This window comes from Xyrauchen texanus, chromosome 16, assembly GCF_025860055.1.
Source record: "Xyrauchen texanus isolate HMW12.3.18 chromosome 16, RBS_HiC_50CHRs, whole genome shotgun sequence".
NCBI lineage: Eukaryota > Metazoa > Chordata > Actinopteri > Cypriniformes > Catostomidae > Xyrauchen > Xyrauchen texanus.
Genome location: NC_068291.1, coordinates 31,640,728 through 31,659,937, shown reverse-complemented (window position 1 = coordinate 31,659,937; position 19,210 = coordinate 31,640,728). Strand labels below are relative to the sequence as shown.

Below are 19,210 nucleotides of genomic sequence, written 5' to 3'. Positions count from 1 at the left end.
ACATCATTCTAACTGTGTAAATTATGTCAGGTATAGTTTGCCCATTATTCAGTTCAAAATGACCCCTTGAAGTACACTTCCTGCAAGAGGAACAGCATCTTTTCTATATAATAGGTTTAACATTTTGACCACCCTGCCTATGAAAGCAAGATATAGAGTTACAGGTAGTCAATAGTGAATGCATTAGCCATTAGTCCAAACCAGGTCCAAGCGGCCAGAGGACACAAGGTTGGGTCACTGGCATTTCAAACACAGGTTAATAGAAGCCCTCCACACTTGAATACACAGGTGAACCTGACACCTGACATAGGTAATACCTGTCTGAGAGGACAGACTGCAGCCACTCAGGTGACAAAAAAAAAAGGTTTGCAGAGTAAGCGGACATGTGAGGGCAGAAGGTTAAGGTGGTGTTGAAGAGCAGGATTAAACCACCTATGAGGAACAGCATTCATTAACTCACTCAAAAAAGTACACAATTTCACATTCTGTCCACTCAGAGTATTTTTACACTTTACACAAGCATCCTACAATTCATGCAAGAAGACTAACATCCAAGGCCTTATATAGGAAATGGTCTTTATTTATACAACAACAAAACAAAAAGAAACACATACATAAAACAGCCTAGCACTCACCCCCATAGCAGCAAAGACGATGGCAAAGTTCTCAGCACTGTAGTCCATCACATCTTTTGATTTCTGCACCAAACCAGCCTGACGACAGATCTGAGCAGCAATCTAAAAGTCAAAAAGTCAAAACCAAAAAAACATTATGCCAAAAATTATGCTGATTAAGCTTTACTGGTATTGAACCCAGAATACTGCTTGAACTACCATTCCAGTATTGCTTTCCAGGACTTTAGGACGGAAATAATTTCATATTTCCCTGGCATTTGTTTTCCATGAATGGGAATTCTAATTTAAAAGTACATGTCATTAACTAGCAGTTAAATACTTTAGGTACAGGATAAACATTCACGGATGTGTGACAGCTCTGGAAGAATATATTTTGGGCTATTATTGTACATATTCACACATTTCAGAAAATATTTTTTTTTAATTGAAATTCCTAAACACACAATTGGTTAGATAAGGAAAAATATAAGAAATACAAATGTTTGAAACTATATTATTTTTAATACATGTAAAACATTTTGAATATAACAAACTATATGATTAAAATGAACACCAATTTATTTTGAGAAGCCCATTTACTGAATATACTGTATGTGTGTGTGTGTGTATATATATATATATATATATATATATATATATATATATATATATATATATATATATATATATATATATATATACATATGTATATATGTATATGCATGTTGAGCAGTTAGCGCTATCTGAACCTGGTGACCCGAGTTCGATTCCCGCTCATGGCCAACACCAGTGACGATTATCTGAACCGGTCCCGGGCCTCCCCTAGGTCGACTCAGCCTAAAATGAGTACCTGGTGCGGTGTGTAAAACATCGCCACTGGGGAGACAAAGGCGGTCGGGCGTGGTGCTGGCCACCCACCCCCTCGTGTACCGTTCCGGCCTTCATAGGTGCTCGCTAACAGCACTTGCCCCTACAGTCTGTTAAGGCTAAATGGGGGATCTTTGTCTTTGTTGCAAACACACACACACACACACACACACATATATATATATATATGACAAAGATATTACGATTATAAGCATGAGGAATTTCACGCTTATCACTTAATGTAATGGCCCTCGACGTCTAATCCGGCCTGACCCCTGCCTGAACTCTAACCCTGAACACCTGTTTCTCTGAGGGGATAAAGCCGACTGACCCCACGACTCCTGTTTAATGAAACGAGAAACTTTTTATATTACTCCAACAGCAAGAGCACAGTGCCTTCATTAGCGAGACACTAAAACCCACTTTACACTTTGGTTGTTGGAAGTTCATGCAATTCAACCTATGCTTTTGATCATATATTTTCATAACTGACAAACACTATAGCTTTATTCTCTTAACTGCCTCTATACTAAAAACAATAAACAATAATTGGCCAATAGACTGAATAATTTAGTCAGCAAGAGCCACTGGAAATATAGATCCTCAAAAATTTCCTTTTAATTTCTTCTTACAGAGCAGTTTTTCCAAATATTAATCTTTCACAATGTTTCTGTATATTTGTAGCCAAAGTAGAAATTCCAAAAATCATTATAATAAAGAGACATCTTCTGAGATTTAAGGTTAGGCTATTTGGCAAAAACAAATTATGCAATTAAATTATTTTTGCTACTGAGTCTAAGATAAAATACATTTAAAATAAATATCTTTAAATTGGAACGATATGCCATTTAAATAAAACATTTGAGATATTTTATACATTTGACCTACACTTTCTCATTCCTTTGTTTAACTACTATCTGTTAATAACTGACAGGACACAACATTCACTAAGAAAATGTTAAAGTAGCAAAATAATTGCAGAGGGCAAATTTTAGGGGTTAAGACAGCTGTGACGAGGAGGAGGGCGTACCCCGCATGGTCGCCGTTGAATCAGTTGATCAGAGGGAGAGCAAGATAAAGGGGAGACAGAGAGATCAGTCTGAGAGAGACGCACATGGCCACGCAGCATGCGTGTCTGTTTGTTTATGTTTTATCTTGTTTTAAGTTAATTTATATCAGCTGTGACCCTACGACTCCTGTTTAATGAAATGAGAAACTTTTTATATCACTCAAACGGCAAGAGCACAGTGCCTTCATTAGCGAGACACTGAAACCCACTTTACACTTCGGTTGCTGGAAGTTCATGCTATTCGACCTTGACATAACTGACAATCACTATAGCTTTATTCTCTTAACTGCCACTATACTAAAACAATAAACAATAATTGTCCAATAGACTGAATAATTTAGCAGTTGATCAGTGGGAAAGCGAGCCGGAGAGGCCAGCTTGAGAGAGAGGCACAGCATGTGTGTGTTCGTTTATGTTTTTTATCTTGTTTTAAGTTAATTTATATAATTAAACCTTTATGTTGACTGTTCAGACGGTTCCTGCCTCCTCCGTGCCCATTCTTGAACTGTTACAGCAGTGCCGAAACACGGCAGGGAGGAGTGATGTGCAGTTGCGGAGTCCTCAACACTGCCATCCGCCAGGGATTTCAGCATTACTGTAACAGTTCAGTCTCCCTCTCAAATGGGCATCTCTGGCTCCCCTTTATCTCGCTCTCCCGCTGATCAGCTGATTCACGACCTCCTCCTCGTCACAACAGCATAATAAATTATATGACTCAAAATGAAAAAACACACACACACACACCTCTCTCTCTCTCTCTCTCTCTCTCTCTCTCTCTCTCTCTCTCTCTCATGAAAGCATGAGCGAGTATGCTGCAAGCTGGTTTGGCATCAGATGGCTGCAGTGTATTTGTTATGTTTGTTACATCTGTCATGTTTGTTTTGTACAGGAATGTGTACATGTCTGTGTGTGACTGTATGTGTGTGCGTGCATGTTTGTAAACAAGATGCAGTCCCAGTGAGAGATGAAAAATTGTGTGAGAGAGTATGGGAAAGAGGCTAAAATGTAAGTGAAGTGCTTAGAAGTACAAATATTATTCATAGATGTACAAAAATATCTACATAATATCATGTGCACATTGACACCAGGGTTAAACCATTGACCCGCGAATGCAAAAGAAAAAAAAAATGGTTATATCTTAAACAATTTTATTAAGAAATATGGGAAAAACAAAATAAAAAAAAAATATTCTGTGTATTTTGAAAATCTTGACAAAGCTCACAATTTGATTCCTGTACTATAAACGATGTAGCATTTAAAAATTATTATCTATCTCTCCCGGGTCAAACATGAGTGTTAATTTTAAATAATATCCTGGTTTTCCAAGAAGGTACAATATTATAATTTTTTTTTATAAAACGATTGCATCAAGATTTAGAAATGATATGACAATATTACTATGAACAACTTTACAGTAAACACTAAACTGGACTCTAGGGACTAGCAAATTATCTTTTCTAGCAATATTAAGCTTCCATCTCTTAAAACAATACAAGACAGTCTTATCTCTTTAACAGCTCATGTTGTGGGTTATTACATTCATTTTCCATTCTGAATGCAGGAAGGTTTAGCAAATTCTGAGTCATATACAGTCATAGCTGGTGGGCATAACAAACAAGGCACAGCAGTATGTTTAAGGGTAAAGTGTGTATTCATCTGTCAATCCATCCATCAATTCGGTATTCCATCCATGAACAGAAAAGCATAAAATCCAAGTAAGCTGTTTATAACAAAAACATATGTTGTTGTTTTCATAGAACATCCTTCTAGCCATTAACAAAAGCCATTGTATTATTTATTATTATTAGAGCGCTCTCCCTCAGTGCATTGTATGGTATAGGCTATTATCCAATTTATACACACACTACCGTTATGAAGATTTGAAACACTCATTATTTATTATAATTATTTTTTTTGTTTTCACATTTTAGAATACTAGTTAAGCCATCAAAACCATGGAATAACATAAATGGAACTATGGGAATTATGCGGTGCCTAACAAAATCCAAAATAAATAAAAACGGTTATATTTTAGCATCTTCAAAGTAGTCACATTTTCTCGACCAACTTCTTGAGGTATCACCCTGGGATGCTTTTTAAACACTATTGAAGAAGGTCCCAACTATGGGCACTTATTGGCCGCTTCCCTTTATTATTTTGTCCAAATAATCAATTTCAGAAACTTATTTTTCACAAATTTTTGTTTTATAATGAAAAAAAATAATATGGTGGCACAATTATATTTTTTGGCTACAAAACTCATTACAAACATTTAAGAATACGCCTTCAGATCAAAAGATTTTTTAAAGGTCATAAGAAACATTTCAGTCCAGTGTTTTAAAGCGCACACACTTCTCTCCATGTGGCATCTAATACCATACTATTCATAAAGGAATTGATTGCAACCTCTGCCTCTGTTATTTGAAAGTTTTAGAAATCAATTTATGGTTCAAGAATAATTTGTGAATCATAAGAATACAGCAAAAACATCCTATTTACCTTGGCACCAAACAAACCAGCTGACCTATAGCATGTACAGCATGTATTGATCAGTGCTAAGTGGTTGGTTTTGTTATCTTACTCTTGAAATCATACCAGTTCCTCCTGCATTCACACAAATGTAAATGTAAAATGTAAAGCAACAAACCCTTACCCAACTCACTGTCTCCACAGAAACCCCACAGAGTGAAATCAGCTGAAATCAAAAAGCCACCGCAGCTGCTTTAAAGCTGTACAATAAAGGTGCCAAATTTGACCACACCACCTTGAATAAGAACATTTATGTAAATCCCTCATGATTTAATTTGTATAATTAAAAACAGACTGGCAAGCAGCATGGTCTGTATTGTATCTTGTGTTCCTGAATTGGGCTCTGGATAAAGACAGACACATTATTGGAGTGCATTTCAAAGAAAGTTACCTCAGCTAAAAATCTGGCTAGCTGAATGTAAAAGAAACGTTAATAAAAACTGTCACAGTATGATATGCAGTTTCATTTAAAAGTAGTGTTCATTTAATTTCAGGAATTCAGTTTGTCTAATGTAAAGTTATCATTAAATTGTATTCTATTCTGCTTTTCTATATAACAGCATCAGCAAAACCCAAATCAGTCAACCTCTAATGTATTCATGAGAAAACCATGTCAGGTGTAGCTCTTAAACCTGCCATGTCAGGTAATGAACTTCCTGTACTGTTGAACATACCTCATTATGCGGCAGTCCAGCGGCACTAAAGATGGGGATCTTCTGTCCACGAGCAATGCTGTTCATGCCGTCAATAGCCGAGATGCCAGTCTGGATCATCTCCTCCGGGTAGATACGACACTGAGGGTTGATGGGCTGACCTACAAGGGGTCAAAAGGTAAAAAGATGTCTAGTGAGCTCACCGGAGCAGGAAAATGTATCTAATACTTTGCAAATTTATAAAATCATATAAAAAATCATAAAAAAAAAAAAAAGAAAAAAAAGGAGGGCTAACGAAATAGCTGATTTCACTCTGTGGGGTTTCTGTGGAGACAGTGAGTTGGGTAAGGGTTTGTTGCTTTACATTTTCCCTTTGTGTGAAATCAGAGTCATGAGGTAAGTAAATGGCTTAAAAAAAGGACACAAAAATTCCCATTACACCTTAAAATATACAAATACCATCAAGCTGGAATTTTAAGTATTTTTTAAATATTCTAACATGCTGGCCTTTTAACAACACTGCAAACAAACGGAGAGCAAGCTGCAAAAATGCATAGAGAGAAATAACATATTTAACATGGCTGATGGTAGCCTAATTGGCATGGATTTACTGCTAAAAACTGTTTGATCCCATATATTTGACCCAACATCTAGTTATTGACATCAGTTTTGTCACCTGTGAGCCTTTGAATAAGGCACTTTTTCCCAGGTTACACCAGAAGAAGATTGTTAAATAACTTTTGTTGTGTAAATGTTGTAAAACATATTATAAAACTAGTCTCTTACCCATGATGTCCAAGTAGTCCTCAGCCATAACAGTAGGACCCCGGTCAATTGGTTTACCTGATCCATTGAAGACACGTCCTAAAATAAAATGAAATCAGTACTGGTTAGTCAGAAGAAAAAGCTAAAAAAAAAAAAAACATGCATCGATGAATAACATCATCGGATCATTAAATAATTTATGTGTGCACATTTATCTGTTATATGCTTACCAAGCATGTCTTCAGACACCGGTGTGCGCAAAATGTCCCCAGTAAACTCACATGCTGTCTTCTTTGCGTCGATACCGGAGGTTCCTTCAAATACCTGATGGACATAAAATGGAAATATTTTCAGCAGTGTGGATTTTTAATACGCTTTTAAAGGGATAGTCATCAGTACTCACTCTAATGCCATCCCAGATGTTTATGACTTCCTTTTTTCTGAGGAACACAAATATTTTTAGAATATTTCAGTTCAGTTGGTCCATAAAATACAAGTGAATGGTGACCTTTCAAGCTCCAAAAATCACATAAATGCAGCATAAAAATAATTTGAGAGACTCCAATGGTTAAATCTATGTCTTCAAAAGCAATATAATAGGTGAGGTTGAGAAACAGATCAATATTTAAGGCCTTTTTTTACTATAAATCTCCACCTACACTTTCACATTCTGTTTCTCACCCAAAGAGATTGACAAATGAATTACTTTTATGCTGCATTTATGTAATTTTGGGAGCTTGAATGGTCTGGTTACCATTCACTTGCATTATATGGACCTTCAGAGCTGAAATTCTAAAATTCTTCTAAAAATCTTTGTTTTTGTTCAGCAGAACAAAGAAAGTCTTACACATCCAGGATGGCATATAAGGGAGTAAATGAGAGAATTGTAATTTTTGGGTGAACTATTTCCTTGAACCTGCGATGCAATAGAGCTTTTCCCACTGCGGCTACCCCCGGGTTTTTGTCTTTTTAAACCCAGCTTTCAAACCCGGGTTAATCAACGTTTTACACTTGTAATTTTGAAAGGGGGTTAGCACCGGAGCAGGGTTTGCACTACATTGCTGTGCCAAATGTATACCGTGTGAAAAGATGTGGTGTTAGAAATTTACGGAAAGTTAAGCAACATCCAATCATATAATGCCTCAGTACTTACCTAATTTAATATTCACGCACTGTTATTCACACATCGTAAATATGAACGTCAACCCTGAGTTTACGGATGCACAGTGTGAAACCTCAGAACATGAATACCCAGGATTAAGTTAATCCAGGGTTAAGCATGACCCTGGGTTAACAATTTCAAGCGTGAAAAAGCCCTAATAAGTACACATTTTTGTATTACGGCAGAATTCCAAAAGTTTAGAATAATTTGACAATTTAATTTTCACACAACAAATTCTGATAATTTTTTTTAACTTTAGAATGAAAACCTGTATGTCACTTACCTGAACGACAGCCTTGGTGCCAATCACTTCCAGTACCTGACCACTCCTCTTGGTCCCATCAGGTAAAGTTAGGTGAACAATCTCTGCATAACGTGGAAACTATAAAAGGAGGAGGAGAAAGATTGAAAACAATATATGGCCCCACAAAAACAGAAATTACTAAATACAATCTAAAATCTAGTTTAAATGTTTTTCGAAAGAAATAAAAATGTTTTTAACTTGAGTATTTCTGTACAGAATACCACTAATTGTATTGCTGCATTGGAGAAAAGCCCATTTGTTTCTCCAGAAACAAACCCAAATGTTTAACATTCATAACTATTTCCTGTTTTAATCTCATGACTACGGTAAGTATTTGACCAATGGTGAGTCAACAGGACAGTGCTAACAATAAAACAACAAAAATCTAAACCAAAACTAATGTTTCTTTGCTTTTCTGTTACCAGAGAAAATTTAATACAATTTAAGAAAGAAAAAAAAAAAAAAAAATTTTAAAATATTATCACATCCTCTTTTAGTCTGAAAAAATTCAGGTGACAAAAAAAAAAATACTTACTTTGACATGGTCCAGGATGACCAGCGGTCCATTTACACCTGACACAGTGGAGTAGGCTGAGGAGGACAAAAGCATGTTACACCTTTTACAGAAACGGTGCTGGGTTTTTGCCAGCAAAAGAAGCTTCATCTATATTTATATAATATTAGTAAATTATACACATTACATTTTCTGTTTAAACATTTTAAAATGGCTCTGAATAATAAACTTGCTATTACTAAACAGATATATGGAATACTTATTGATTCTAGGTTGCTGCGTGTCTTCTTGACAGGCACGAGTGCGCTGTACACTCACTGCATGCACTAGCCACGACCAATAAAGTGCATGAAATTTACCACAAAAGCCCACAATTGCATGGAAATGAGGACTCTTTCTCTTGACACCTGTGCATCTAATTGTACACAGTGACCTTTACCAGAGTATTCTAAATGGCTTTCATAAATTTCCATGTACAAATGTCACGGCTAGAGGAACATGGTTGGTGCATTTGAGACGCTCTTTCGGCAGATGTCACAACGATAGAAGGCATCTTCACTTTGCTGATGGAACGGTCTATGTTCTTTGAGTGACAATTACTCTGCTCAGACTATGGTAATTTAAGATCCAGGTCCCCAAAAAGTCTGATAACAGACCAGGCAGATGGGTTATTCTGCAAGGGTGGCAGAAATTTGAGTGGGACACAGATGTACCTTTGGGACACCACTTCTTTTATCTTGACCGGAGAGCATGTAACAAGTGAATCACGCTTGGACATTCTAACTATAATCCAGCTATTTTTATTTTTTTGTTACGAGTCATTTGCTCAGACACCCTAAATATAAGAACGGAAAGATATAAAAAAAAAAAATACTGTTAGATGTGTAGTGCAGAGGTATTGCACCACAGTGCACAGATCTGTGATGCAGATTAAAAAAACAAAAAAAACAAAAAAAAAGTGCTGCTAATCTTCAGGGCTATGACATTTCTGGACAAAGTAAAAGAGCTTTGAGCAAAACAAAACCTTATCATTTTTGTGTCAGTTCCAATTTTAAACACAATTTTTATTAATGAGGTGCACGCTCAGGGTGGGCCATCATTAGGACCAGAGGATGTGGTCTCATACTTTAGCCTTTTAATTTAGAAGGGAAAACATTATCCATCCTGTCACGGGAGCCAATTCGGTGTGTGTCCTTTCACTTTGTTTCACTGTGTGTAAAAATATATATATGTGTGTGTGTGTGTGTGTGTGTGTGTGAGAAAGATGGAGCAAGTGTCTAGTGCTTGCTAAAGGGAGAAGAGTCAGCTTTGTCTGTTCTGGGTCGTCCATCACGCCTCAGTGTCGGTTTTGTGTGCGTCGTCAGACTGTGGTCTGATATCAAAGGCAGTAGGAAATGAGAATGGACTTGTCCTAACGCCCAGCCCCACGGGGAGCAGACACTATGCCACTAATTAGGCTTCAGACTGCACAATCGTTTGTCAATGTACTATTGCCATCACACACACACACACACGAAAAGGATGGGTTCCAAAAAAAAAAAAAAAAGCGTAACATTATTCCATTCTTTATTTAATCTGTTCAGATTTTTTTTCATTTTCTATTTATTTTTTTATTTGTTTTGTGTGTTTTGTAATTTTAAAAAAAGTTCAGGAACAGAGGAACTGTGCTGGAATAAATTTGTAAAAGTTTTGTAAAGCCCCCCTGCTCTCATAAATGAATAAATATTGTGTAAAAACTGATTTAAACGTCTTGTGACAGTCTATTATTGAGCTTACAAGTATCATAGTAGCTGCACTTTCCCCTCACCGGCTGCCCTGTGGCTCCATCAATGAATGGAGATAAATGTGTATACCATTAACTAATAGCAATTAATTCATACTGCCCAGTGGACTAAACAAGACCAACCAGTGTCATAGCTACTGCCCTGCAAATGTGGGCCATCAAAGTTTAAAGTAAAATAACAACATATCAATTTAATTGATATGGCAGAATTCAAACAAACATTCATATTACTAAATGTTAACACCTTGCAACATACAAAAAAAAAAAAAAAAAGTGCTTAATTTCCCCATTATATATTATTTTTCAAAAAGCTAAGAAAAATGGCTGGTAAACCACCAGTGGCATTTTACTGGCATTATAAACATTGCAAAAAGAAATCTTAGAAGATTATATTTTCTCTTGTAGGACTTAAAAAAGAAAAAAAAATGAGAAATTCACTTGGCTTGTATTATAGGCAAAGGTGAATGAATTCAGCCATAGCTACCATTATTGTGATTCTCTGTGCAACATGTCTTCCCTAAATAAATGATTAGTCTCATAATTGCAGTTATTACTGTGAAAGAAAAAAAAGTAGTCAAATCACCAAACACTGAATATTTCCTTCTCTCAAAACACACAAAAACATATGCTTTCTACAAATGCGCATACACACTAAAATGCTCGCTTTCTCGAAATTCCATAATTTTTCCAAGACATTATGGGTTTTCCTTGCCTCTGTCCTTTTTGCCTCTACCCAGAAAAATTGCAGTATGTGCTTCACAGGGAGGTGCTTATAAAATGGATTTAATAGCTACACTTACCCTACAAATTGCCCATATGTTTCAAAAGAGATACATATTTCTATTTACTGAGAGGTGATCATAATTACGAGGCTGGAAAATTGCAGCCATATAATTGTACAACAACCCCTTAAAAGTCTGCAAATGCAACGCTAATGGAAAACAGCGAGGAGTTGAAATCTTTACTCAAACAATGCTCGTGACATGCTCCGATTTTGTGCAAAACACTAGACGAATGCTAAATGAAAGTGCGCAGGTGCTAATCTGCTCAACCAAAACAGGACGCAAGACCTGACGGCAATTTTTACTCAAATGCCGAAGGTACATTTTCGTTCCATTGTATCCAAATGCACTGGAATTAATAAAAATCATGAGTTCTGCAAACTGCAAAAATACTTCATGTAGAAAAATCTGATCATAAATAAGATAAAATAATAAAAAACTGAGAGAGAAAAGAAATGGGACGATGAAATAACCCTGCCGAACCATGAGCCAATCACCTCCAGGCTCTGTGACGTAGAGAAGTCTGATCATAAAGAAGCTAAAAGAAATACTAAAAACAAGAAAGAAAAATGGGGCGATGAAATAACCCTCCCGAACCGTGAGCCAATCACCTTCCAGCACTGTGATGAAGATGGTGGCCCACTTCAACTCAACACACAGAGGACTCAGTGCTTCATAAGAGGCCTTGTAAAATAAAGATTAAAAAATGGCTATACATTCACATGGCGTGAAGTAGCAACATTTTCCATTAGGCTTGAAAAACTTTCCCCACCCCTCTTGGGACACTTGAGTTTGAGTGCACCGATCCGAGTGCTAGGCATGCAACACCGGCGCGGGTCAACACGAAGCCTGTGGAGCTGCCAGGCCCCATTGTGTGCTGAGATGTTAATTGGTTCTAATCCGGCGGTAGAAGCTGTTTTGGTAGCCTGACCCCACGCCCTGAAGGACACCTTGGTGTGAAATACTAAAGGGCCCATTCAAGTGGTGGTGAAAGGAGGCATGGAGCATTCCAACACATTTCCATTTCAGCTGTGAAAGAGAAGCGCTAACAGGGAGGGGGAAACTGTGGGACAGGCGTTTTTTGGGCTTGCCAGTTGCATTGCGCAGTGAAACTGAATTAACGATACAAAAGTGCAGGCAAAGGTGCAGGCAAAGGTGCCAGGCCTCTCTCATTCACGTACATGCTCTCTGTGTTTCTTTTTTATTTTAGCGAGCATGCACACAGTGGTTTCCCATAAGACACTTTAAAAGAGTGCTAATTGCCCCATGTTTGGGATCAGATGGACACAAATTCAACAGTCATCAAAAAGACAAACAAGACTCACACAATTGAGCCATGACACCCGCTACTCATTTCCCACAATGTTCTCATTTAACTTATTTGATAATAAGTCAGAAACATTGGATAACTTACCATAAACCATAACTAAAAATGAGTGACCAGACTCCAGAATCCAAAAGCAGTGGAATAATACAGAAACCCATTGATGGGGAGAGTTTACTGCCATCCAAAGACAATCCATAACCCCATAAGTACGAGAAATGAAATCTCATTTCAGCTGGAATAGTTATCAACAATAAAAGCATGTTTTAAAGTGTAGACTTACTCACCCAAGGCTGGACACATTTCTGAAACTATTTTTTCATTGAGACATTGCAAGAAAACGATTTTCATTCAAGCGTTTATGAGGACAACATGTACAAAAACAGTAAAAATTACTTATTGGAAGTGGATTTTGTTGCTACGGCACAAGGTGGCAAGAGTATCAAATCACTTGACTTGTACAATTTAACAATTTGTATACAAAATTCTGAGACTCTGAAATGACTATGGTTAGATATGACACCAGTAATTTTTGTAGTAATAATAAATAGACTGCTTCAGGCATATAAGTGAGCAAATGCTTTATGGCTGAAAGAATTAACTGAATGACTGGCCAAGGCCAAGGCCAAGGCCAAGGCCAAGGCCAAGGCCACCCCCCCCCCCAAAAAAAAACAAATTATGAAGCTCTTCCGCAAGTACGAACAATGTAAAAGACCTTTCTTTATGCGTAAACATGAATGGCATAGGATAAAATGTACATTTTGTGCTTTTGATTAAACACACATTAGCACATTTCTGGGAAAATAAGACAAATATTTTTATGAAAATAATAATGGTTTCTGTAAAGACATGTAATAGCAACTACATTCTAAATTCAGATTTACGCCCATTCAGAAATGCAGAAGACTAAACAAGTGTTAAAATTCAAAGTAGAACAAAATAAATTGCATTTCGGAAACGCTGGATGACCAATAGACAGACATATGAAAGACAGTGAATCAGAGCTCACAGGGGACCTTGATGGTATTCTCTTGGTCTTCAATGCTAACAGAGGGAATCCAATTATGGCACTGACAGCACAATGTGCAACAGACTCAAAAGCGCAGTTGTTAGATTTAAAAGTGGACTATGTATCAAAATAAATTGAGCAAAATCTACATTACACATTTAAATATAAAGCAATATACAAAACATTATACTGTATATACATTATATACCCGGGCCTTAAGGCACTATTGCCTCGCTTTTGATTCTGTTTTCATTTGTTCCCAATTTCTGCTATTTTCAATGTTGTGCTAGAGTAAAACATAACATTTGTTTGCCCTTAATTGGAATTTCCACCCACATTGAACACAAGGCTTCATGGGAATCTTGTGGCAATATCAAGGATACATATAAACATGAATTTGAGTATGATAAAATCACTTACCTTATTGTGTGTAAAGTTTTATCCAATATTACAACTTTACTGTCATGATGTTGTATCGCCACTAAACCCTGTTATCCCAGTAAGCAATTTGAACACAATAAAATCATGTATAATGTTTACATATTGTGGATATACTTCCGAAACAGTATGTATTTTAACAATTTAGATTGGCCCTATTCACTCTTATTGTAAGTGCGATGTTATAGCTTTTAAAAAAAAAAGAAAAGTCTAAATTATTTTTTGTGGTAATTTTTAGAGCTACAAAGGCTGTTGATTGAGCATAACTAGTATTGCATACGGAACATTCTTTTGGATATTCAATTAAATGAAAACCTTTGAAAAAACATTAATACTTGACATAATACTCAAAAAATATTAAATCACAAAGTTTGCATTGAATGTTTACACACAGGTCAGGTAATGTTCTGTTAATGAAAAGGTAATGTCATTTTCAAGAGCTATTTCAGAGTCAGTTTGTCTGAAGCTACAATGTTTGGAATAACATGACAGAGTTAAACGGCAAAATAAAAAATTTGAAAGCCATCATAAAGTTCTAAAGCTACCGCAAAAAAAAAAACAATGACAGCTAAAAAATAAAAAAATATCAAAGCAAGACCACGGACAATCTGATAAAGACAGAGACACTCGCAACCGTGCACACACAATTGTGGCTGTTCATCTGTCCTAACAAAGACAACAGTGATGACACCCCCATCAAATAGGAATGCTTTTAACCCCACAGGTAGAAGCAGAGACTGCAACGGAGGACTCTCCACATGCAAGCACTGATTGGGTCGTGTGTAATCAGACGACTGCGCGTGAGTATGTGTATGGGGGGGGGTTTGGTGGGAAGAGCTGTAATCTGTGTGCGTTTCCTGGTGGGATGCAGACTCAAGAGGAGACAGCTAAACTGTGACAGCTGGTTAACCCCGATGCCTCTTGAGGAGAGGTGGCAAAGTGGTGCAGTTACAATAGATCGAAACAGCCATAATGTTACTGCAACAGTTTTAGAGTGGTTTGCAGGGATAGGCGCATTTTCACCCATAGGCTGCCTAGCAACAGATCTATAACAAAGGTCCGAAAGCGAGCCTCTGACAAGCCAAGTTTATGCAGTTTATCATATCCCATTTATTTGAGTTAAGGTGGATGGCACATTTAAGTTACCTTAACACTTAGAAGTTGGGGGGCATAAAAAAATGGGCATAAATATTTTAACCCTTGCAACTTTCTCGTATCTCAATGAATATTTTCACGCATAATCCAATAAAACTTTAAACGGAATTTCACTGGCTAATAGGGCATTCAACACCATGCATAGATGTACAAACAAGGTACAGTTATAGTATGTAACACACGCAATAAAATGGGCAAAGTAATATTTTTGTATGAAGGCAAAATGCATACTGATATATTTAAATTATTATCAATTTAGGAAACTTGATGTGAAAACTATGACGTAAAAACGGCTAGCTATGCAAGTATACTATACACATTTAAATTGTGTATCAAACCATAGATTCAAATGCCAGAAAGCTGATATTGTGTCTTATATGTGGTTTGTAAAATGGGCAAGGATTTCAGCACATCATTTCATATACTTGGATACTATTTTTGAAAGTCGACTGTTCTATACTCCTCTTTCATTTCCTTTTCTTTGATGGCAAGATGAAGTTGAACGCCCACCAAGGGCTTTCTCTTTCACTGTCATGACAACTGATTAATTACAGGAGGACAAAAGGATTAGCAACAGGAAACAGTAGTTAAAATAAAGGAGGGCTGTGACATCTGAAAGATTTGTTTATAACCATGTCATTATGGGCAATTGTTTCTTCACAGAAATACCATTACTGTGCTGAATGTCTTTTCAGCACATTTTAAAGTCTATTCAGCATTAAAACAAAAGGAATAGACAGTCTGGGTTAATTGCTTTTGTTAAAATGACATGATTAAGACAAAAAGTCCTCTGCTTCCACAGAAAAGATGACATACACTGTATGTTTACTTTGTTTGTTTCTTTATGCATCTTCGAAATTTGACTGGGCACAATGTGCCAACATATTACTTAGACCAGCAAACTATAAATTGTTGGAAATTTTGAGAGGGCCAAACAGAAAGAAATTGGTGAAAAAAATAACAATGGAATTGAATGGCATTTTTTCTACATACCAAACATTTAGTTTGAAAAATGTGAAAAATGCAGAAATTCTTTCAGCAGCTTGAATTCTTTACTGTGCTTTGAATGGCTTTAATAGAACAGTTTCTTTTTTTAATTTGAGAATTAAAAGTTTTAAACACCAGGCACAAATATCTTTTCACAGTGTTTTTGAGAACATATAGGACCAATCAGAACTGCGTTGAAAGACATGGCCTCTCAACTATGATGGCATAGGGATTCATTGGTACAGATCTGTCTGTTTGCCTTCCCATCAGTCTTCATTGCCTTCACTCACAGCCCACTATCAGCATGCACTCTGCCAGTGATGAGGCACAAAATGGTGCTGCTATCTGGCATGCCTACATTAGAGGTGGGGGGTAGAGCTGAGTGTTCAGATCGGGGGTCTTTATGCATGCAGCTTCTTTGGCTTTTTAGTAGGGCAGCCTTCAATTCTTACATTAAGTCATTTATTTTCTTACTGGTTTGCTAAGAGGCTTTTAGCCTGATCTTTCCTTTGACATCTTCAGAGAAAAAAAGAAACAAGCTCCCTGGCCTTCTCAGTGGGACAGTATGTTTTGAGGACTAAATTAATGAGATTTACAATGAATAACAACAATAATACACATGCAGAAAAAAAGGTGAGAGAAAGATGTCAGATGAGTGGTAATTTGAGCAGGTTCTCCATTAAATGGGTAAACAAAATTAACTACTCAAGTGCTGAAACATCACACAAGAGTCAAATTATGCTATTGAAGAGATGCCGGAAACACATTATGGCCGAGAGTCGTGGTTTGATGTTTCAGCTGATTGAATGCAGAATACAAATTCACAGAAAGATGATGGAGAAGACGGAATATCTTATAGGTCAGTGGTTACCAGAAAAAAAAAAAGAAGAGAAAACTCAATGTGTGTGTTATTTGCTTAATTTGCTCAATGCAACTTCAATGAATTGCATAACTTTTAAGTTTTGTTAAAGAATTCAGCAGGCTTATGCATCATGAATGTGAGATCAAACCTTGCATTCAAGCAGATAGAGGGCTATATCTGGGGCCTATATAAAGCAGATAGAGGGCTATATCTAGGGCCTATATAAAGCAGATAGAGAGCTATACATACAGGTGCGTTAGCAGAGGTTGTGCCTCCGCCTGTGTATTTGACGCTGCTAAACTAGATACTTCAGATGCATCTCTCGACTTAAAAATAAGAAGAACTGCGGTACAAATGCGTACCAGCCAGTATAATTGAGAACCAACTGATATACTCAAAGTCTAGATAAAATATTTAATGCAAAGAGGAACCTGAAAATTTGATTATTATTATAAATAAACACCCTCCTTTTGTAGACCCCCACCCCCCACACTAATGAGCTTTCAGCGCCCCCTGGCATCCTTTGAACGCCCCCGTTAAAAACCCTTGTTATAGGTTTTAAAAAAAAACAAGACAAAACAAAAAAACACACACATGCACATAAAAGTTAAGAGGAAAAACTTTGGGTGATCATAATGGTTCTCTTGTGGAACGTTTGGATCATAGAGCACCTATACTTCCCCCATAAATAAAATGTACACATGTGCAAAAGAATCATCCACAAATTAGCTCTTTTAAATCTAGAACCACTGGGTAAGTGAAACCACTTAAATAATACAGAAAAACACACAATTTTGCAATTGTGTTGCAAAATCATGTTTGAATCAGCAATGTATCCAGGGCCTGTTTCCTCTTTGTCAATCATTGCATTTTACTGGGATTTCTTTGTTGAAAATGTAATCTTTTCTCTACAATCAATACAAGCTGAAGAAATACTGTAGAAACCAGCATAAATAAGCCATTTTTGTATCCAAGCAAGTTTTAAAGTCTGAAGTGATGGCTGAATGGATGTCTTTAAAGGAATATTCAGGGTTCAATACAAGTTAAGCTCAACCGAAAGCATTTGTTGGCATAATATTGGATTAACAGAAAAATCTGGGTACCAGTGAGGCACTTACATACATAACAGAGAATGACACAAAACTCCAAACTAAGAGTCTCTTGCAAAATTCAAATCAAGAGTCTTAAAAGTTAAAACACAAGAATGACGTGACAGAACCTAGATTTGAGCTTTTTCTTTAAAGGAAATTTGTGATAATCAACATTATGCCACAAATGCTGTCAATTGAGCTTAACTTGTATTGAACCCAAAATATTCCTTTAACACAGCAGATTGTGCTACTAAACTAAAATTGTAAAAGGCTGCAATGATTTACCCTTTTTATGATTAACAGTTCATATACATCTGCATAGTGACACAGGCTGCGAGGGGCAAAGCCATAATCATATTAAATGTAATTGTACGCAGCGAATCAATTTTCTCTGAATATACTAATATTAGAAATGGCCATTCTGTAAGCCGCAAGCAGCGCATGTATTCAGCATAACATTGATCTAATATAGTCAGGACTGTTTCAATTCTGTTTTCAACTCTTGGATACAAATACTGTCTAACCTTCAAATGGAATCATTCTGGAAAACACTACTCTGAGAATAAAACTCTTATTACAGCATTTTCATGATTGTTTTCATGAAATATGAAAACAGTCAAATAATATATGACTTCAATTTAGTAATGAGGGCATTAGAATAGAAGATATGGGTACTCTGGTTACAGATATGTCACTTTTTCCTGGTTAAAAAAAAAATATTAAAGAAATCACATGATTTGTGTGAAGTATAAGGTTCCTCATGCACATTATTCACCAGCTCAGCTGGCTGTCACGTGATCATATCACATGAGAGGGATCGTCACTTCATCTGTCTCTTGCTATTTAATAACCGATGCGTGTAAAAAAAAATAACCGATGCGTGTGAATCGAAGACCAAATCTAAAAACATGCATTCAAATCACTAAATAAAGACCTAAACTCTATATTTAATGTAAGGACTGTCAGTTGCAATACAGCTAATCGTCTAAATAAAGTTAAATTAATTCTCAATGGACAGAGACTTAAAACACTCATACACAAACTTGATGTTGGTGCCTATTAATCGCCTAAATCGTGCAGTGTATAACCAAAATAATTTTCAAAGAGATTTTGAAATGATCTGGTCACATTAATCCGCCAGCCTTCAAAATAACTAGATTTAGCAATGCTAGCTAGCATGTTTACTTGAGAACTTTTCAGTTTTCTACTTAAAATAAACTTCTTCAAACCATTTCTCCTTTTTAAATTTACACAATGACCTTTCCAGAAATTACCTGCACACAAGCTAAAGCATTGATTTAT

At 36.4% G+C, this 19,210-nt stretch overlaps 1 protein-coding gene across 1 annotated transcript in view; it reads right to left on the bottom strand.

Moving 5' to 3' along the window:
* Nucleotides 1-19,210, bottom strand: part of atp6v1ba (ATPase, H+ transporting, lysosomal, V1 subunit B, member a) — a 28,819-nt gene that overhangs the window by 9,163 nt on the left and 446 nt on the right. Inside the window, exons 2-7 of the mRNA XM_052145338.1 lie at nucleotides 8,499-8,554; nucleotides 7,943-8,041; nucleotides 6,728-6,821; nucleotides 6,519-6,596; nucleotides 5,754-5,893; nucleotides 636-737 (exon numbers count right to left, since the gene is read on the bottom strand). Of these exons, the coding sequence (XP_052001298.1) occupies nucleotides 636-737; nucleotides 5,754-5,893; nucleotides 6,519-6,596; nucleotides 6,728-6,821; nucleotides 7,943-8,041; nucleotides 8,499-8,554 (569 nt within the window). The remainder of the gene's footprint in view (nucleotides 1-635; nucleotides 738-5,753; nucleotides 5,894-6,518; nucleotides 6,597-6,727; nucleotides 6,822-7,942; nucleotides 8,042-8,498; nucleotides 8,555-19,210) is intronic.